Below are 23,961 nucleotides of genomic sequence, written 5' to 3'. Positions count from 1 at the left end.
CGCTATTCTAACAGAAGGATTGAGTTGATTGAATCCATAAAAACTTGGAACGTGATTTGAACTACAAGGAATTAGAGAAATCTTCATTTATCTTCATTTACACTTAGATTTGAAACAATAATCTTCAAAATCAGTTTTTATGCCACTTGGATGTTGATGGTAAAATTGTCAAATAAATTATGTTTTACTACTTGTTTATACTGTACTATTAAATTAATGGTAAGCAAGCTGGTCTAGTGGTTAGAGCGCGGGACTCTGGTTCCTGGGGTCCCGGGTTCAAATCCCGCCAAATCACCAATGGATTTTAACTAAGTGGTAATGCTGTAACCCCTAGGTCTAGCCTTAAGTAATATGAAAAAGATTTCCGGGCTCGTGCCTAGTGTCCTAGGACAAAAAAGAAGAAAAAACGATTAAATTAATATATGTTAACTATATGTTTACCACATGTTACAACGATATTACACAATAATGCATTACACGATAATTAGATACTTTTTCACCACTAATAGTACACCTGTTATTTCAGGCGTTTTTACGAAGAAAGAAAATTGATTTATCTTTTGATAAATCAATCTTTCACTTTCAAAAAACATGTTTTTTACACAAATATGTCAATGTAGGAGCGACACATAAGAAACTGTTGAGCCGGATCACTGAATGGATTTCCTAACCAAACCATTTAACTCTGCAAAACAGAACAGTCAAGTTCTCTATTTATAGTTGAATACCACTATGAGCAAATGTTCAATCACATGTAAATAAATATTTTACCATTCAAAAAGACAGCTATTTCAATACCAACATTAATGTTTAAGCAACGCTTTATGGGCACACATATACATTGTTTCGTAAGATGTATTTGATCTTATCCATGAAATCTTGAACGTTTCACAAAAGAGTACCTTAAAACAATAATAAGAATTATTGGCTTTTTAATGTTAAAATATGATATGCAAATTAAAAACGTCCTTTCTATATACCGGTTGTCTACGAAAATATTTTATTCCAAACTTAGGTAGGCTTGGTTTAAGACTTTCCTTGACATATATTTCATACAAATTAGTTGCAATTCTGAGGTCTTAACGAAAAAAGGGAAGACGTTTGATGTTCCTTGACTGTCATATTGGGGTACTTTCCTGTTAAAGGGAACATTCATTATTATCGATGATATTTTTCTCGATATATCGATATTAACAAATTGAAACATATCAGCTGACAACTACGATAAATAAATATTGTTCAGAATCGACAAAAAAAATATAAAAAAATATAGAAATAAAACTGTTCTAAACTAACCTAACAAAACTAACCAAACTTGCTGCAACATTTAAAAACTCCATTTAATATTCTCCACTCGCCTTTTCTATTATCAAACGGAATTTTTAAATGATACAGCACGTTTGGTTGGTTATGTTAGGTTAGCTTAGAGCTTAGAACAGATTCATTTCTTTCCATATAATAGACTTTGCCATTATTTTAGCCTAAATATCAGCTGTCAATTTGTAATGTATCGTAAAGGAAAAAATCGATATATCGAAAAAAATCTTCGATAATAATGAATGTTCCCTTTAACAGGAAAGTACCCATAATGGCAACTCTAGCAAAGATTACCTGCTCGGAGAGAGGATAACTAGCTTCACGTTAAGGACAATTTGTAAAATATTACGTAACCTGACAAGTACTTTCTATCTATTAAGTGTAATGAATATTAAATATCAAAAACATAATATCAAAATAATGTAATTTGTACATATTTCATCCTATTGTTTGTCGATTAATTATTTTTAAGAGTTTTCACAATACATATTGAGTTTCTGGTTCTGTTTCCGAATGAATATCACACTTTCATATAGAAACTTGAATGTTAAATTATAAAGTTTATAATAATTAGATGTACTGTATATTAAGTACTTCCAGCTCAAAGCTATAGTGTTTAGTTCTATCTTTAACAATACTAATCCAAGTGATCTAATTGGTTAAAATATTGGATCGTAGAAAATTATGCTCTTTTGCAAGTGAGCATCGCTTACATCAAAATTAGGTTTTAATGGCTTATTAACTTCATTAATGCTATTGTAGATTATTTAAACTTGTCACTAGCTAAATACAATTTTAATGATAAAAAAAATATTGTCTTTGTTACCGTGCACAATATCAAGAGTAGAAAAATCATGTTTTCGCCACGCTAAGATGTTTTTAGCCGTTTTGCAAACGTTTATTGGAGGCCGAGCAGGTTTTTACTTTCCTAGGGCCGAAAATCAGATGTTTGCTTATTTTCTTAATCATGCTTAATTATGATTTGTTCTTAAACATTAATGCATACAGTTTTAAATACACAATCAGTATCCATAATTGTATTGCAATAATATAGAAAAATTGTGACCGCGTTCTATTTATAATTTTTTTGCTGATTCCTCAAATTATTTCTTCACTTAACCTTAAATTTGTAGTTGTGTTGACTGTTAGTGTGCATTATTATTGTGGTGAATATTCGTAATAGGTATAGTGTGGTGAAATTAGCGTTCGTACACGGACCGAAATGGTTGTGCAGCTCTCGATCGTTTTAAGTTCGAGATAAACTTAAAAATGATTGAGAGCTGCAAAACTATCTCGAGCCAGCCAAACCTCATTTCCGGCCCTAGGTACGAAATATACTATTTCTGAAAGTAGCGTCCTAAATAGGTAGGTTTTATTCACCTCATTAACTCTAGTAACTCTTAGAATACAATGGAGTTTTACGTATTTTATTAGAGTTAACCACTAACTACTTATGAATTATTACCCAACATTTAAGCTAGTGTTTAAGAGTTAAATCATTACACTAGCCAATGGTTAAATCCTGAATATTCAAAACACAAGTCACCATTCCATATTAAACAATAAATTTGAAAAATGTTAATTTATATTCATAAAAGATGTTTAGAGGTTCAGTGATTTGCCACTTAAATGTAAAGAACATTGAAGATTCGTATCAAGTGCATAATAAATAGTCAAAGTTTGGTCATTCAATGCTTTATTGCTTTATCTACATCAATATATATATCGAGCTGATCTTTCTCTTGCCCAAGATTAATCTAGACAAACAACAACTCATCTTCTTTTAGCTTGTCATCTTTGAAACTTTGAAATCATCTATATTGAGCGAGAGATATCTTATCGAAAAATATCGACTAGAAACATAACCTACATTTTTATACATTGCTGTTTATATTATTGTAAACTCATTTTATTACCATATCTGACCAATTTTACAAAGTTTCCACACTGTATGCATGCCTTTGTTAAAATTTGTTTTGCTAATTTGTATTAAGAAGGCTCATTATAATTTGCATTTGCTTTCAAAGGTTGCATACAACATTTACTGTATATCACACAAGTATATGTATGCAATTTTTCATTTGTGAAACAAAATAATTCCAACCATTTATATTTCTTAAGTTTGTGTTTCGATGCATATGGTATTTTGTGAAATTTTTGTAAGGGAAGGGTTCACAAGCTGGTCTTGTTATTATCAAACGTAGACCTTTTGTTAGTTAGAAACATTAATTGATAGCACAGTGGCATACGACATATGAGTCCAGAAACGGTAATTGATAGGCCAGTGGCATACGACATCTAAGTCCAGAAACATTAATTGGTAGGACAGTGACATACGCCATATGAGTCCAGAAACGGTAATTGATAGGACAGTGGCATACGACATCTGAGTCAAGAAACGGTAATTGATAGCACAGTGGCATACGACATCTAAGTCCAGAAACATTAATTGGTAGGACAGTGACATACGCCATATGAGTCCAGAAACGGTAATTGATAGGACAGTGGCATACGACATCTGAGTCAAGAAACGGTAATTGATAGGCCAGTGGCATACGACATCTAAGTCCAGAAACATTAATTGGTAGGACAGTGACATACGCCATATGAGTCCAGAAACGGTAATTGATAGGCCAGTGGCATACGACATCTAAGTCCAGAAACATTAATTGGTAGGACAGTGACATACGCCATATGAGTCCAGAAACGGTAATTGATAGGACAGTGGCATACGACATCTGAGTCCAGAAACGGTAATTGATAGGCCAGTGGCATACGACATCTAAGTCCAGAAACATTAATTGGTATGACAGTGACATACGCCATATGAGTCCAGAAACGGTAATTGATAGGACAGTGGCATACGACATCTGAGTCAAGAAACGGTAATTGATAGGCCAGTGGCATACGACATCTAAGTCCAGAAACATTAATTGGTAGGACAGTGACATACGCCATATGAGTCCAGAAACGGTAATTGATAGGACAGTGGTATACGACATCTAAGTCCAGAAACATTAATTGGTAGGACAGTGACATACGCCATATGAGTCCAGAAACGGTAACTGATAGGACAGTGGCATTGGACATCTAAATTCAGAAACGTTAATTGATAGGACAGTGGCATACGACATCTGAGTCCAGAAACGTTAGTTGATAGGACAGTGGCATACGGCATCTGAGTCCAGAAACATTAATTGATAGCACAGTGGCATACGACATATGAGTCCAGAAACGGTAACTGATAGGACAGTGGCATTGGACATCTAAATCCAGAAACGTTAATTGATAGGACAGTGGCATACGACATCTGAGTCCAGAAACGTTAGTTGATAGGACAGTGGCATACGGCATCTGAGTCCAGAAACATTAATTGATAGGACAGTGGCATACGACATCTGAGTCCAGAAACATTAATTGATAGGACAGTGGCATACGACATCTAAATCCAGAAACGTTAATTGATAGGACAGTGGCATACGACATCTGAGTCCAGAAACGTTAGTTGATAGGACAGTGGCATACGGCATCTGAGTCCAGAAACATTAATTGATAGGACAGTGGCATACGACATCTGAGTCCAGAAACGGTAACTGATAGGACAGTGGCATTGGACATCTAAATCCAGAAACGTTAATTGATAGGACAGTGGCATACGACATCTGAGTCCAGAAACGTTAGTTGATAGGACAGTGGCATACGGCATCTGAGTCCAGAAACATTAATTGATAGGACAGTGGCATACGACATCTGAGTCCAGAAACATTAATTGATAGGACAGTGGCATACGACATCTAAATCCAGAAACGTTAATTGATAGGACAGTGGCATACGACATCTGAGTCCAGAAACGTTAGTTGATAGGACAGTGGCATACGACATCTGAGTCCAGAAACATTAATTGATAGGACAGTGGCATACGACATCTAAATCCAGAAACGTAATTGATAGGACAGTGGCATACGGCATCTGAGTCCAGAAACATTAATTGATAGGACAGTGGCATACGACATCTGAGTCCAGAAACGGTAACTGATAGGACAGTGGCATTGGACATCTAAATCCAGAAACGTTAATTGATAGGACAGTGGCATACGACATCTGAGTCCAGAAACGTTAGTTGATAGGACAGTGGCATACGGCATCTAAGTCCAGAAACATTAATTGGTAGGACAGTGACATACGCCATATGAGTCCAGAAACGGTAATTGATAGGACAGTGGCATACGACATCTGAGTCAAGAAACGGTAATTGATAGCACAGTGGCATACGACATCTAAGTCCAGAAACATTAATTGGTAGGACAGTGACATACGCCATATGAGTCCAGAAACGGTAATTGATAGGACAGTGGCATACGACATCTGAGTCAAGAAACGGTAATTGATAGCACAGTGGCATACGACATCTAAGTCCAGAAACATTAATTGGTAGGACAGTGACATACGCCATATGAGTCCAGAAACGGTAATTGATAGGACAGTGGCATACGACATCTGAGTCAAGAAACGGTAATTGATAGCACAGTGGCATACGACATCTAAGTCCAGAAACATTAATTGGTAGGACAGTGACATACGCCATATGAGTCCAGAAACGGTAATTGATAGGACAGTGGCATACGACATCTGAGTCAAGAAACGGTAATTGATAGGCCAGTGGCATACGACATCTAAGTCCAGAAACATTAATTGGTAGGACAGTGACATACGCCATATGAGTCCAGAAACGGTAATTGATAGGCCAGTGGCATACGACATCTAAGTCCAGAAACATTAATTGGTAGGACAGTGACATACGCCATATGAGTCCAGAAACGGTAATTGATAGGACAGTGGCATACGACATCTGAGTCCAGAAACGGTAATTGATAGGCCAGTGGCATACGACATCTAAGTCCAGAAACATTAATTGGTATGACAGTGACATACGCCATATGAGTCCAGAAACGGTAATTGATAGGACAGTGGCATACGACATCTGAGTCAAGAAACGGTAATTGATAGGCCAGTGGCATACGACATCTAAGTCCAGAAACATTAATTGGTAGGACAGTGACATACGCCATATGAGTCCAGAAACGGTAATTGATAGGACAGTGGTATACGACATCTAAGTCCAGAAACATTAATTGGTAGGACAGTGACATACGCCATATGAGTCCAGAAACGGTAACTGATAGGACAGTGGCATTGGACATCTAAATTCAGAAACGTTAATTGATAGGACAGTGGCATACGACATCTGAGTCCAGAAACGTTAGTTGATAGGACAGTGGCATACGGCATCTGAGTCCAGAAACATTAATTGATAGCACAGTGGCATACGACATATGAGTCCAGAAACGGTAACTGATAGGACAGTGGCATTGGACATCTAAATCCAGAACCGTTAATTGATAGGACAGTGGCATACGACATCTGAGTCCAGAAACGTTAGTTGATAGGACAGTGGCATACGGCATCTGAGTCCAGAAACATTAATTGATAGGACAGTGGCATACGACATCTGAGTCCAGAAACATTAATTGATAGGACAGTGGCATACGACATCTAAATCCAGAAACGTTAATTGATAGGACAGTGGCATACGACATCTGAGTCCAGAAACGTTAGTTGATAGGACAGTGGCATACGGCATCTGAGTCCAGAAACATTAATTGATAGGACAGTGGCATACGACATCTGAGTCCAGAAACGGTAACTGATAGGACAGTGGCATTGGACATCTAAATCCAGAAACGTTAATTGATAGGACAGTGGCATTGGACATCTAAATCCAGAAACGTTAATTGATAGGACAGTGGCTTACGACATCTGAGTACAGAAACGTTAGTTGATAGGACAGTGGCATACGGCATCTGAGTCCAGAAACATTAATTGATAGGACAGTGGCATACGACATCTGAGTCCAGAAACATTAATTGATAGGACAGTGGCATACGACATCTAAATCCAGAAACGTTAATTGATAGGACAGTGGCATACGACATCTGAGTCCAGAAACGTTAGTTGATAGGACAGTGGCATACGACATCTGAGTCCAGAAACATTAATTGATAGGACAGTGGCATACGACATCTAAATCCAGAAACGTAATTGATAGGACAGTGGCATACGGCATCTGAGTCCAGAAACATTAATTGATAGGACAGTGGCATACGACATCTGAGTCCAGAAACGGTAACTGATAGGACAGTGGCATTGGACATCTAAATCCAGAAACGTTAATTGATAGGACAGTGGCATACGACATCTGAGTCCAGAAACGTTAGTTGATAGGACAGTGGCATACGGCATCTGAGTCCAGAAACATTAATTGGTAGGACAGTGACATACGCCATATGAGTCCAGAAACATTAATTGATAGCACAGTGGCATACGCCATCTGAGTCCAGAAACGATTTTCCTTTGAATCGAACCAGGCGTCTAGATTTGAAGGTGAGCCCTCACTGGGCTACCCAGACAGTTTATTTAAATGTGAGCCCCATAACCCACTGGGCTACTCAGACAGTCGATTTGAAGGTGAGCACTATAACTGGGCTACCCAGACAGTTGATTGAAACGGTCAAATTACAACTTCTTTTAACATATAGAAGGTATCAAAACCTCAAATAAAAAGATAGATTTTCAACTAAAATGAGAAAAATATTCAATGCAAATTATTTATCAGCTATGCGACAAAGATCTGTTTTTTTTTGTTTTTTTTTTTAGATTCGTATAGCTCATACTTGTAACTGAAACATCTGAAAAGTGATCTCTAGCATGAAAACACGTTTTCATCTAGAAATCTTCAAGTTGATTGACAACTCGAAAGAAATATTTTATATTTATTGTAATAATTTACATGTAGAGTCTTTGTAAGCACACCCAGGCTTGGTATAATCTATAACGTACCAGAATATTTGAGAAAACACCCACAAACTAAAAATTCGTAGTTGAATATTACTGTCTTGATCACTTTTCACAATTTTCACTGATTGAATAAGCTTAACAATGAGCTCCTTTATTCGAGTGGCAAGTTGTCTGCAATCAATACTTATACCAAGTTTTAATTAATTTTTAAAACTTATTACAGTGAAGATTTATTGTTTTGAAATTAAATCAATACAGTACTACTCAATGGATATGGATAACGATACGGTTGGATTCTATTTTACTAAAAGCGGTTAAGGCATATTAATTTAGTTAGCATTGTAATAAAACTGTCTAAATAAAACATATCCACAGTAATTTTGCTTACATACGTAGTTTTTATGTTATTTTAGTTTAAAGATTTTAAACGGCCGCTATTTAGAACTAAAAATTATATAAAACAATTCAAAATAGGTCTTTGCGTTAATCATGTATGCACAAAATTTCAATTCACTTCCTACAAAAAGCCGTTATACAGGGTGATTGATATAAGTGTGCCAGCCGTTTTATTCGAAAACTATAAGAGATATCAAAAAAGGTTAAATGGTAAGTGCCTTGGATTTTTTATTTAAAAAATTGTTGTCAAGTCAAAAAAATTATTTTAGCCGCCATTTTTCCAGTATGGCCGCCAACTTTGATTTTTCTTACGGAACACCCTGTATTTTATGATGTATTCTGGTAGAAAAAGTAATTGTAAGACGATTTTATTCTTGTGATTTTTTTCATAAACCTAACCGTTTCAAAGATAATAATGGTTAAAGTTTTGAAATTTCTGCATGAGAAAGAGTTTCGATAAAGGCCTAAGCAAGCATGCCAGCTGTTGTGTTCGAAAACCATTCAAAATTTCACATTTTAAACCATTATTATCTTTGAAACGGTTAGGTTTATTAAAAAAATGACAGGAATAAAATCGTCTTAAAATTACTTTTTCTACCAGAATACATCATAAAATACAGGGTGTTCCATAAGAAAAATCAAAGTTGGCGGCCATATTGGAAAAATGGCGGCTAAAATAATTTTTTGGACTTGACTATAATTTTTTAAATAAAAAATCCAAGGCACTTACCGTTTAACTTTTTTTGATATCTCTTATAGTTTTCGAATAAAACTGCTGGCACACTTATATCAATCACCCTGTATGTTTGTTTGTTTGTATGTATGTATTATCAGGGTGTTTTTTTTTTAAACTTGCATCTTTATTTATGTAAAAACCGCAATAGATAGAAATATGCAGTTGGCGGGAATCATCTATTGACGTAGGGGGCACAATTTTTTTTAATTCAACGTTACATTTACATTCCCCCCCTTTCCCCCCTGCCCCCAACTTAATTTTTTTAAATAGCAAGGTATCCCTTGTGACATATCAAATAAAAGAGCATGAAAAAAGAAAACGTTTGATGAAAAAATTGAAAATCGGTTCATAAATTTGTGAGATATTCCCCCCTTTTTCCCCTACCCATAACTTGTTTTTTAATAGCAAGGTACCCGCCCTTGTGACATATCAAATGAAAAATAAATTTCACTAAAAATTTTCTTTTTTCATGCTCTTTCATTTGATATGTCACAAGGGGTACTTTGCTATTAAAAAAAATCAAGTTCCGGGGAAGGGGGGGGGAAATATCTCGCAAATTTATGAACCGATTTTTAATTTTTTTTTCATCAAACATTTTCTTTTTTCATGCTCTTTCATTTGATATGTCACAAGGGGTACCTTGCTATTTACAAAAAATAAGTTGGGGGCAGGGGCGGAAAGGGGGGGAATGTGAATGTAACGTTGAATTCAAAACAATTGGGCCCCTTACGTCAATAGATGATTCCCGCAAACCGCATATTTCTATCTATTGGGGTTTTTACATAAATAAAGATGCAAGTTTTTTAAAAAAACACCCTGTATATAGATATATCAAAATCCAGCGGAAGGATTTTAAAATAAATTTGGGTATTAGGGACTTATAGCCCAAAAAACGTGATTAGTGACAGCCACTACCTAAAGAAAATTCGCATTTCGGTACACAACTCATTTGAAATATTAAAAAATTTAATTTTGGCCTTTTGAGTTGCTAAGTTACTATGTTGGTTGAAAAAAAATAACACGGAAAAAGTAAACTAAATACTTGTAAGACAATGCTTATAACAAGCAAATATACAACCAAATATAGCATATTTTGGCAAATAAAGCTTATACAAGAAAATACAAAAATACAACACAAAGGGGGAAACATCAGTTGTAACTATTGAGACAAAATTACACTGAATATTACTCGATATATAAGAAAATAGTTAGATCAAATACTGACAATTTTACTTAGCCCTCTCCCAACAAAACTTAATGCCCGAAGTACTGAGGCAATTTATTGTTAGCAAACCTTTGTTTGGCAGTGAAATAAATATTTAAAAATAAATAGGCTCTCTCGAGTTGAAATAAAATACACATAATCGAACGTGTGAACAACATATTAAACTAATAAGAACACTAAAAAAGTAGGTCCATTGTTAAAAAGGGGGTTTACGGGATTTACGTTCTTTAAAGCTCGTAAATGGTTTTTTTCATCACCCTAAGGAATTTTTTAGGTGGCAAGTTGTCCAAAGCCATTTAATTTTTCGTGGATTTGCACTGAACCCGTCCTTCTCGCATCCAAGCCGAGATGTTAACCATTAGGCTAGCAAATATTGATAGGCCTAACAGTACTAAAAAGATCGATACATTTTAATTACATTTTAAAATAAGTTGATTAAATCGTTTTCCAACTGTATTTTGTTTACGTCTGCCATCGTAATCAGCTTAAGAAATAACGCTTTGAAGTTAATGACTGTTTTTACTAAAGGAACTTGCTGCATGCTTGTTTCTGTATACATATTATCGTTAATTTGTTTGTTATTTTTACCCATAATAATAATAACAAACAAATTATGATTAACAAACTTATTTCATGAAACCCTCATGCAAAAATTATTGATGCTAATGTTAATATCTATACAAATTGCAATTTTAAGATTTTGAGAATATGTATTAAGGATTAAGAAACAATTTTAATAGTACGAAGCAAATGCACATCTTATCATCGAACAGCTTACGAAATTAATTTGAATTTTTTTACTTCAACGGGAATACAAATCAGGAATACAGTGCTATATAAACATTTTATCATCAAAAATTCTAAACGCTCAAGATCATTACCAGACCTGTAAGTGACATTGTGACTTGTATAGTACAATCACTACGTCACACATCACCATACTTCTGTAGCTAGATACTGTAGTGATAATGTTGATAATAACCTCGGATTTTGACGATACTATGCCGAGCGCCGAGCGTCGTTCATAAGGCTACATTTATGACCGTCCTTGACGGATCCTGCATACGAAATTTATGCTTCTGGTTTGGATGAGGAAAAACTCATAATCAAGTACAGAACCTGATCAAGTAATCTTTGACGGGGAAGTATAATGTTCAGATCTTGCAGAAAATGATCTACAGTTAGATTATAAATTCAATAAAGTTATACGAATTTTTGTTAGATTTTAATTTAAAGTAGTTTTTAATATCTATAATTATGTGATTTTTTAAATAATTAAATTATACAATTGAGGTTAAAATAATTACAACAAAAGAGTTATTTTTGGGCTAGATTTTCGTTAATGGATAACCCTTCATCAAAAGATACAATAACTTACATTAAAGAACGTTTTAGTAGAATTTAAAATTTATTTTTAACAGTTAACTCAAAATAATTCCCGGAATAAAAATTTTAACCAGCCTACATAAAAATGTCTCCGCTTAGTTTCCGCCCACTTGCATCAGATTTCAACAGTATAATAAAGACATACGATTTCAGGTTGTTATTATTAAAACCCAACAAAGACTCTGTCTTGTTATTTCCGCAAGTTATGACAATTATTCGGACTACCACTATAAACTTATGTTTTCGAAGGAAATTTAATTTCCGAGTTGAGATAAAACACAGTAAGCTACGCATTCTATTAATGAGAATACATTGCCAACCGCGTGGTGTATCTCTTACTTAACATTGTAAACAGCTTTGGGTAAATATACGAAGCATTGAGAAAATACGTTAACACACATTTGCTTGTTATAACTATATTTTATGTGTTATATACAATTCGTTGAATGTATAGTTTAAAATACACGGTATCAGCATTCTGACATATACTTTCTCCCATAAGCTTGTCAACAACCTTTATCATGAGTAAGCTGGGAGAGTAAATATGATATTTTATAGTTAAAAATCACAAAAGTTGCGATAACTTTTTAACCGTAATTGTTACAGCAATGGGGTGTTATAGTATTTTTTTTTATTATAAGGACCATAACATATTAATTTTGATCAAAACCAGCCTTTCTCAAAAAATCCGATTTTCTTTAGTTATTTTATGGGAAAATAACATAAGTTACAATAACCTTTAACCGAAATTTTTACGGATATGGGTTTGGTACCATTTTTTCAGAATTTACCTGACTATAACATTATAATTTTTTAAGAAAATCGTATCGGCCATTTTCTTTAAAATCCGATTTTTCCGTTATTTTATGGGAAAATCCCCATTAAAATCAAAATTTCACAACAATGAAAAAAAAACGTTAAAAAATGTAAGGACTATAAGATACTAAGTTCCATCAAAATCGGCTTTTTTCTCAAATCTTATTTTTCGTTATTTTAATGGGTTGTCATGTGAAAATAACATAATTTGCCATAACTTTTGAACTGTTGCCGTTAACAGACATGTGAGTCGTACCATTTTCTTCAGAATTTAAAGGGCTACAGCATAATAAATGTTTATCAAAATCGTATAACCATATATTGTGTTTTTGTACAATTATTGTACCTGTACCCAAATGTAAAAGTTTATATACTTACTCAACGTCCTATATTTTTCAATAGTCGTTTAAACACTAGGGCACTAGGGCACTAGGGTGTGTAGCAGCTCATATGGAACAGCAACTGTTGATAGTGCTATTTATTCAATTAAAGCAAATCAAAGCAATCAGTGGTAATTAGCCAGACGACAAATTGTGCTGGGCTGTTAGTTATTGCAACGTTTAAACTAATGACCAATTAATTTATATTTAAGAAAGCATTTGCTGGATTTATCATTTGTTTTTACTATATAAACATAAATAACGAACTTCGGCTTTTTATCGACAGCTTTGTACAACAGTTTTCATATATAGTCGATGGCTCAGTCAGGAGCACCACAGACTTAGGGCCAAAGGCAGTGCTGTACATATATGATGATACTTTTTATCAGTACACTTCACGGATCTTACTTTGACAGATACGTTCCAAGTACTAGTCCGTAGCCTATGTGGATAGACAAATTCAAGGTTAATTAAAAGAGGCCACCAACCTTTTAAATATCTAAAATTTACCTAAACTAATATAAGATAGTACATTTTATTTAATCTACTCACTACGCGGGGAAAGAATCCTTATCGTAGTTTAACCAGTTTTAAAATATTGTTATCATTAGATATAGGTCAATTAATTAGTGGCTCTCATCTTCATTCAAAAGTGTTACATGAATTATAATGATGGTATTAGGGCAAGGTTTGCCTAAAGTTGCAGACTAGTTAACAGTTTATAACAATGAACTGTTAACCTGATGAACACAAGCAAAGAAGTAATTCAATGGTAAATCTGATTTGTGAGTTGGAGACAATTGTCGTTGTTCAAGGATTTGGATTAGGCTCAATTGACTCCTAGAACAACAGTAACGCTAGTTGCAACCAACAACTGTGTGGTTCTTAAATTTAACATCACCATTGTTTTTATACCATGGGATGAAATAGTTGTAATTTATATTTTAGGTAGGTATGGTTATTGACAAAACTCATTACAAACTATAGTTGTAGCTCATATTTGTTATAAAACTATGAATACAAAATTGTATTATGTTTTATCATTCAACAAGTTGATTGGTTTCTGCAGATATGGTTTCCTTACATTTTTAACAAGTCTAAAAATAGTTGATTCATAAGATACTTGAAACAAATTTCCTGGAAACTTATTTTTTTAAATATTTATTTTATATCTCCAGTTCTTACTAACGCTTGCAGTTCGTTCTAGCCTTAAAATATTCAGTAATGTAAGAGCTTCCATTTGAGCTATTGATCATTAAAATCGGACTAGTAGAGACCAGCAACGAACCAAAACACCAAATTAAATTTAACTTTTTAGAAATCTGTTTGTTTTAAAATATTTATATCTCGGGCTGTAAATACGTTACCAAGTTCTTTCTGGTTTTAAATTACTCAGTAAATGTTTGTTTTTAACTTTATTAATCACTAAATAAAATCTGACCGATTTAATATGAGTCATGGACTTTAATTTAACATGTTTATTTCGAAATTTGTCTTTAATTAAAGACATACATATATCCCCAATTTTAAATAACTCCCAAAACTCTTTATTGTAATAAATAATTAACCAAAGTATTAACTTTGTTTTAACTATGGATTACACATTGGGAGTTATTTAGAATTGGAGATATGTGTCGTTAACTAAAGACAAATTTACAAATAATAATAATTTAATGTTAAATTAAGGTCCATGACTCATTTTAAATTTGTCAGGCTTTATTCAGTGATTAATCAAATTAAAGCCAAACGTTTACTGAGTAATTTAAGGTCAGAAAGAACTTGGTGACGTTTATACAGCCCGAGATTTTAAAACAAACAGATTTCTAAAAAGTTTAATTTAGTTTTGTTTTTTGGTTCGTATCTGGTCTCTAACTCGTCCGATTTTAATGATCAATAGCTCAAATGGAAGCCCTTACATTACTGAATATTATTACAACGAACTGCAAGCGTTAATAAGAACTTGAATTATAATAAAAAAATAATTTTAAAAGATCAAATTACGAAACGTCCATAAGAAATGTATGGGGGAGAGTTTTCGTTTGAACATATCTTTAAAACGAAAAAAAATATTTTTTAAACGGATTTCGGAATTAAAACAGCGTGAAAATCTAGTTTAAATAAATATATTTATATCCAACATGGTGCATCCAAGATGGCGGCCATAAACGTGTTCCCAATCGAAATGAAGTACTAACCACCCAATAAATATTGGCGGTGGTCCCAAGGCAATATGTCGAAAAATACGCGTAAAAATGCACGTGCAATATTTTTTTTATTTGTCTAATGTTGGGAAAAGCCGCCATTTTTAATAGTGGTTTTAGGGGGTTTCCTGGGGACCTATTTTTGGTAGTTTTTAGTATGTCAATTTGCAGACCCAACGCTACTAAAGTTTCCTGTGTTTTTTCCTAAGTTTGCTACCCACAATACCTAATCAGTAAATTTTCAAAATTGACCATCATTACGGCATCTCCTCATATATAAAAGGTTGCTGCAAACCGATTTCAAATACCTCAAATGGTTGAAAAGTTAAGGTGGGAGGCAAGTTACTTGTTAGCCACCCTGTATAGTAAAACTAATAGCTTCGCTGTAGTTTGATGCCTATTGTTATGACTAACACTAACAGCTCGTTAAGTAGAAACGTTTTTTGATAACTGTATTGATACGCTAAAAGCTAACTATTTACTTTTTAAATTGAAATAAGTTATCTCTTAAAAAGGTTTAATGGATGTTTTATGTTTAAAAAGCTCTTTTGCAATAATAACTGAAATATCAAACTAATGTTTTTGAAAGCTGAAAAACTATTTTTCAAGAAATCGTAAGAATTTATTTATCTGAAAACATTGGGTACTTTCCTGTTAAAGGGAACATTCATTATTATCGATGATTTTTTTCGATATATCGATTTTTTCCCTTTAAGATACATTACAAATTGACAGCTGATATTAAGGCTAAAATATAGTCTATTATATGGAAAGAATGAATCTGTTCTAAGCTAACCTAACATAACCAACCAAACTTGCTGTACCATTTAAAAATTCCGTTTGATAACAGAAAACGCGAGTGGAGGATATTAAATGGAGTTTTTAAATGTTACAGCAAGTTCGGTTAGTTTTGTTAAGTTAGTTTAGAACAGTTTTATTTCAATATTTTAAAAAAATGTTGATTGTAGATTTTGAACAATATTTATTTAGCGTAGTTGTCAACTGATATGTTTCAATTTGTTATTATCGATATATCGAGAAAAAATCATCGATAATAATGAATGTTCCCTTTAACAGGAAAGTACCAAACATTGTTATATATCTAGTAAACACAATAAACTTTAAAACAATCAAACCAATTTAAAATATCTTAAAGTAAAAAGTTAAGGGGGTGCAATTTAATTTTCAGTCACCTTCATGTTTATTTGGATTTGGTACGTTTTAGGGCGCCATTTTGTTATTAGGGGCCCGATTTTGGTTTTCTTTATGTCAATCATTTAGTTTTATCAAGACCTGTAAAATGATACCAAACTGGACTATACTTTCCATTTGAAAATGTTGAGCTACCCCCACACCCGCTAGCCCTAATAACAGAATTTTCAAAATTAACCATAATTATTGTAGCCCCTCATTTTTTAAAAGGTTGCCGCAAACCGATTTCAAATATCTCAAATGGTTGAAAAGTTCAGGGTGGAGGGGATTGGTGCAAGTTACTTTTTACTCTGTATAAGCAAACCGTTGTGACTTCCTAACATTCTGTTTATGACATAAAAAAAGTAAACCAACCACGCCAGAGTGATAAATTACTCAAATATAAAATATTATTATAGTATTTTTAATATCAATGTCTAAAATAAAAAAAATAACGAAACCTTTTTCCATAATAACAGTGTCAAAAGTTTACATCGTACATACATTTTACAAGTTCATTGGCCAACTTTATTACAAATTGAAGGCTGTTATAACTTCAAAACTATAATTTGTTCTACATTTACCGGATTATAAACTAGTTTAGTAATAATTTAAAATAATTATTTAACGTTAACGTATCAAACATTCGCAGATGGATTTGGGCTTCTTGAAAAGTAGCAACGTTATTCTAAGAGGGCTTTAGCAATATGAAATTATTATTACATCAATTGCTTTGACGACGGTACAATCCTCTTAGTAGTCGATGTATGTAGCCTCCTCAAGCTCCTTTCTTTATAATACAATAATGGAATTGTTCTACTTGAAAATATTTTCTCCGAAAATATGCTTGTAAAACCTTGAGTTTTAGCTAGTTAATCATACAATCATATCGTACAGTTTATGGCTACTTTTTCTGTTATCATACGCAATAGAAGTTTTGTTCTGTATTATGTAATATGATTATTGTAAATACGAATAGAGTTTCAAAGTATAATGCATTCGAATTAGTGTACTAAAACGGTTTTTATATTATATTTATATTAAAGTATTGAAACACGAATATTGACAGCAAAATTGATTTAACAGGGAAATAAATAGAGATAGAGATATAAAAGTAAACGACATGGTTTGAACTCTCCTGTTGAATGAATGAATGAATGAAAATACTTATTTATTGAGGCGTATTATACCTGTTAATTTGTTTCAGTCCAGAGACACAAGAGCTAGGGAACATTCGCTATGTATTATCTAAGACAGGATTCTCCGATTGAGTAAGGAAAGTCAAATGAAGAAAGTTTAACAGATTATTCAGTCCCTCATACTCCCCCGGGGTTTCTGGGAAGACTCGATGACTCTTTCTTAAGTTAAATCTTAAAAACGAAGTTATTGTTATGTATTGAACACCTTTGGGAAACAATGTACAGGACTATTTCGTATACAGATGGATTTCAATAGCTATATAGCATTACTGAGTGGTTTGCGCAGAACACACAGTAAAGTCAAAGTAAATCTCGAACTTGTGTATTTTCATGAACTTGCACATCATCTTCACACAAAACAATTCCTTTTTATTTAAAATTTTTTAAGACGTGATTACCATTCCTTTTATAATGTTTTTTTTCTTCTATCGGGAGAAATTGTGTGGCCAGCATATTGGAATAAACGTAATTTAAAGAAACAAAGACGTAAGATTTGGTGAAATATCGGTTAGTCACGAGTAAAAGATAATTGATTGAAACACAAATGTTGTCAATGCAGCTACTATAAATAGTTGATCTTCGGCATGACAACCTTACAAATATTAATGGAATTGAGATGTTCGCACTATAATTTGGCTCATGTAACACTTTTTACTTGTTGGAAGACCAAACAATAATTTACAATAATCTGTAAGACGGAAATCGCACCACCAACAGACAGTCGAGCGTTGCTTATCAGTGTAGTCCACACCTTCGTCCGAATTTAAAATCTACGCCTGTAGGATTTGTTACACGCAATCTACGTTGGATAAAGAAGCCTTGACTGTATGCGCAAGAAAATGTTTACAAAGCAAACCATCTAAACTTTTTGAATTCATAATATACAGGTATCTAAATTATTAACAAGAAAATTAAGGCTTGAGCAATCATCCTGTAAAAACTATTATGAATTTGCCTTTAGATGAATTGGTTTTTATTGAACTAAATCAAAAAATTAAAACTGTGATGGCATAGTTTTTTTTTTATATTGTCGACATGGTTTGGTATCCAACCAATGAGGATCAAAATCAGGCACATTTGATTTATTGAAGCCTATCGAATTATATACTACATTGTTAATGTACCAAATTAATAATAATAATAAGACCATGTTTTTAAAGCTTTACGCTTAAAGTAAAGGGTGTCCCAGTAAGAACGCCGGATTTCAGGAGCGTCATATCCTTATCTGTATTTCAATAGGAATTCCCAAATTATCAGCGATGTTATCAGTATTATGTCCCATTTGTAGTCATGAATCGTTACATGACGGATCAACGCGTGGTCATAGTTAAAGTGCACTACAAGTACCGGGAATGTTTCGCTGGAACGGTGCGGAAGCTGCGCGCTATTTTCGCCGGGATAATGCACAAAATGAGTCATCTGTCTGAAAATTAATTTCCAAGTTCGAAGGAACTGGCTCAGTTTTAGACATTAAAAGACCAGTGCGTAGTCGGGCAGGTCGTTCCCTTGAAAATATTGATGCTGTACATGATAGTGTAGAGGACAACGCAAAAACATCGTAGTCAGCAGTTAGGCCTAGCTCGGAGCACAGCACAAAGAATTTTGATAAAAGACCTTCACATGTTCCCTAAAAAATCCAACTCAAACAAGAGATCAAGCCAAGAGATCCTGTAAAATGGCCTGAATTTGTAAACTAGGTGGTTGGAAATCGAGATGAAAATGACTTGTTTTAAAAAACATTGCTGTTCAGGGATGACGCACACATTCATCTAAGCAAGATCGTGCGATTTAACACCGTGTGACTACTTTCTTTGGGGATGTTTAAAGTCGCTTGTTTTTGCCAATAATCGTCAAACAATCCAAGACCTGAAGGTGGAAATTATTCGTGCCATTAGAGGAATTCAACATGAACTGGGTGAAAAAGTTATAGAAAACTTCGTCAATAGATGTCTGGCTTGTCAGCAGGCAGCAGGTGGGCACTTACGAGACATAGGCCTAATATTCCATTACTAATCGGAGATACTATGCTTTAAGATTCATGTTTCATATTGTAAATTTAGCGTGAAAATATATGGTTTATTAAAATTTTTAATCCGGCGTTCTTGTTGGGACACCCTTTACTTAGGGAATTAATAGCCAAAGGTAAAACTAAGTTGTTAACAAAATGAGTCATAGAATTTATTTATTTTTAAAGAAATTATGAAATATCCTCAAATTTTGCTTGGCTGTCATTTTTGAGAGATTTATTATTATTTCTATCCAGGCTGTTCCTTGTCATTACAAGAAATATAATTAGTATTACAGTAGTATTCATTATTATCTATCTATAATATTAAAACGAAACAGTGTTTTTTTATTTCACGATTCTGAATCAACCACTCGACGGATTTTCATGATTTTTGTGTTGCAAGAAAGATAATTTTGAGAACTAGGGAATGTTGAAGCCATAATTTTAGTTTAGGGTCCCAGTTTTTTAGAAATTAAGTTTTAATTTTTTAAAAGTCTAGCAGCCGACGCTAAGATTCTAATCTAGCTTTTGGCATAAAATAATTTGCTTAACATAACAGCTGTAAACATTAAGCTTTTGTGTCACAAATTCAGCATTTGGATAAAAATGTAAAGACATACTTAGGGTTGACATATTTATACTATGTGTAATGCTAATCATTGATACGCTCAATTCTTCTGTAAGAGGATGACAGATTAATTAAATTATACATAGTAAAATACTAGGATGTTCAAATTATTTTTTAAAGCAATCTTTGTAATCTTCGATTTGTTTTAGAGCAATAATATAATTTGCTTTAACTAACAGCTGGTTAAATATAAACTATGGAACTATGAGGTTATTTTATTTACTCTCATTTTGTCATTGGTTATAGGAATTAAGTACGATTAGTAGAGATAATTAGACCACAGTTTAAAAAAGGATGAATGCAAATTATTTTACTGCTCCACTTTTCAAGGAAAGAATAGAAAAATAAAAATGTGTACATGTTTTAATTCTTCATGGTAGCTTTTTGTTTACAATTAATGTTTGTCTGTTTTAACTTTGTTTGGATTAGGCCCGGAAATATTGATGTCATAAAAATAAGATCAAGAATAATCAGGAATCACGATTTTAAAATACCACCACAACCTCAGCTGGGTTTTATACAAAGATAAACAGGTAGATGACATAGATTGAACACAACGTCAACATTGACCTAGGATACTGCAATTAGACAAACCATCCTTTTATGAAATCGTGTTCAGTTGTGGTTACGTTTGGGGGTGACTATATCAGCGATCCCCAAACGTGAAAATATCACTTTTATTTCAACTATGAATATATTGTACAGTAGTTTAAATTAACTAATATGGGAAATTACGATGTACATTTATTCAATGAGGGTGGGTAATTATGAAGGATAGAACTGATAACGTTATGGATAATAAACATTGACAATTAAGTCATTAGCTTTACTAGAGTGTTTACTTTTTATATTCCTGTTACATGTGACCAGTTCTTTTTTTTCAAATGAATGTTATTTGAACCAAACAGCTGATTCAAAACAAACTGTTATTGTTTTTACTTTTCTTTGTTTACACTTATTTATTTAGCAATTAATGCAGTGAAATTGATATAAAAGGATAGGTGTGACGATTTATGTGTACTGTGAATTTTATTGGATATTATCGTTTTATTTTTGGCCGTTTCTATTCAGATCTACTGGAAATTGTGTATAGTAGTTGTATTGTAGTGATAATAATTATGGAAGAGGCAGGTATGCTATGGAAGGTGGTATCGTTGACTAGGTCTATACACTTCTCAATTGACTATTACTCTCTCTACTGTAGGCTACTTATAATCAGTGTGCGTCTGTGCGAATCGGCTGCAAATCTCACTTCAACGCTTTTCACATCGTAAACATTGCAGAATTGCTGTTTTATTGTAAAATTATCGCATTTAAAATGCATATCGTATAGGCCTATGATGGAATAAAAACATATTTTGTCACACATTTGTTTACAAGATGATTTTTCACATTAAAACTGCAAGAAACTTTGTCTTTATATGTGTAAACTAGCTGATCTGAATTGTACACGGTTTTAACTGACTACTAAATTCCCGTACGTAGGACGGGCTAACACCTCGTTATTATTATTTTTACAGAGTATAAAGAGTATCACACGAAAATTACTTTACCAATGTATGTTTACTAAAAAATGACCCTTACCATATAATTTAACTTGGAAATTGTTATTAAACACCTCGTGTTAGCGTATGAAGTACCTAAATAAAAACTTCACAACATCCCCCTACAGGTAGGTATGAGATTCAAAACATAATGGCAAGAAGGATTAACATGGGAATTATTATTGACAAACATTTAAAATATCTAAATGTTTAACCATTTACCACAAACAAATTTAATAACTGGGACAGAAAGCTTGCTTTTTTACTAAGAATACGCAACTTAAATGCTAGAGCCAACTATAGTTCGGCCGCTTAGAAAACGACCTGCTTCAATTTTTGCTGATATGCTGGGGACCAACCCGTGTCCTTCTCAAACTGGATTCTGAGATGCTAGCATTACACCTGACGTCTGGGACCCCCAATTCAACATAAAACTAATGATAAAATTCATTATTTGTCTAAGTACAGTAAGTAAGTAGATTACCTCAAAAACATGAAGATGACGAGGAAGTTGCCGGTGACGCCGACAGTCATGATGATGGTGTAGAGCGCGGCCAGGATGTAGTGCGACCTGGGGTAGGGTGGCGGGAACTGCAGCCAATGGCGGTTGATCAGCTCCAGATAGTGTTCGGTGAAGTATCCCATCGCCTTCCACTGCTCCACAGGGTAGCGTGACCGAAACACAGCGTACACATCCGAACGGTTCATCATCTCAACTCCTCTAATGGGAGTAGTTTGTAACGATTCGCCATTCGAAGAATCTGTGTATTCTCCCAGTGCAGGCACGGAAGTGACTGATTTCGGCCCTGGCGAAAGATATATCGGTGGTACTTGCAAAAGTCCTTCGTCTTCCAAGACCACCTTTATTAGGGATACATTTGTCTTGGAAAACGACTCTTCTAAATTTCTGACATCTTTGGTTAACGATGACAGATCCTTTGCTTGGACAGACGAGTTTTCAGTATATTCGATCATATCTTGCTCGAGCCTTTCTGGGAATAAATCGTCATTAAAACTCGATTTTTCTGGAATGGATAGAAATGTGTTAGAGTATTGATTCTTAGACATGAACAGCTTTTCTTTTAGCTCTGAAAATAGTGGCATCTCTTTAACCGAATACTTTTTCTTTACATATTTTTTTCTGAAGGGGACATGTTTTGTCAGCTTGTCAATGGAACTCGCCGCTCTCTTGAGCACGTGAGGTTGGCGCACATTTGAACCGCACTCACAATGCACGTTCGTGCCAAAAACATCTTCAGTCTGCAACGCTCCACTCACAGCAGAAGTTGAAATTCCACTTGTTTCAGACACCTCCTCTACGTGAGCCTTGTTCCGGTATAGTTCGTATTTCAAAGACGTTGCCTGACTGCAGAGAAATAAACAGTCGTCATTTCCACTATGGTTTTTAGAGTTGTCAATAAATCTTCCGGAATCCAAGTCATAAATATGTGGAAGGTGTGGGCTAGCAACTGGCCTGGGTGCCTCGGTACTCGGGTGGTCAAACATCCATGCGACTAGGAATATCCTGATCAAGCTCATACTGTTCACAATGGACCAAATGGAGCGATAAACCCGCTTGAGATGCCTTTCATACCGAATTATTTCACTTCACCACACAATGTAACATTTTTACTAGATGGTTTTGGATAATTGTAACTATTGCCATACTGAGTAAACCTGTAAAATATGCAGTTCACTTATTAATATTAATAAATTCTATTAAAATAAAGAAATCCTATTACTATTAATATTATATTTCCAACCAAGTAGTACACTTTTATATCGAGTTTATAGTTTCAGTAATAACACTAATGCCCCATTACATTTTGGGTTGAACGATATTATTTGCCAAATATGGTGAAAATACTAGATATTTATATAGGGCAAAAAAGTGTAACGAAACAAAATTTCTATTACTAAAATGTCATGAATTTTACGAATCGATTTTACGACAAAACAGTTTATGTCTCATGTGAATTCCAGCTACATGCTTGGTAACTGTAGGAATGTAATTTAAGCCAACTATGTTGGATTTTAATCGATTTGTATCGTTATTCTCCAATCGTAAATTACAACCGT

At 33.8% G+C, this 23,961-nt stretch overlaps 1 protein-coding gene across 1 annotated transcript in view; it reads right to left on the bottom strand.

Moving 5' to 3' along the window:
• LOC128987561 (opsin, ultraviolet-sensitive-like) overlaps positions 1–22,949 on the bottom strand; it is a 172,821-nt gene extending 149,872 nt beyond the window's left edge. Inside the window, exon 1 of the mRNA XM_054408469.1 lies at positions 22,367–22,949. Within this exon, the coding sequence (XP_054264444.1) occupies positions 22,367–22,857 (491 nt within the window). The 5' untranslated portion in view covers positions 22,858–22,949. The remainder of the gene's footprint in view (positions 1–22,366) is intronic.
• Positions 22,950–23,961: the final 1,012 nt, after the last annotated feature.

Source organism: Macrosteles quadrilineatus, unplaced genomic scaffold, assembly GCF_028750875.1.
Source record: "Macrosteles quadrilineatus isolate MER2022 unplaced genomic scaffold, UCM_ALF_1.0 Scaffold_2__2_contigs__length_208266976, whole genome shotgun sequence".
Classification (NCBI taxonomy): Eukaryota; Metazoa; Arthropoda; class Insecta; order Hemiptera; family Cicadellidae; genus Macrosteles; species Macrosteles quadrilineatus.
The sequence above is the reverse complement of the archived record's forward strand: the minus strand, read 5'-3'. Positions and strand labels throughout refer to the sequence as shown.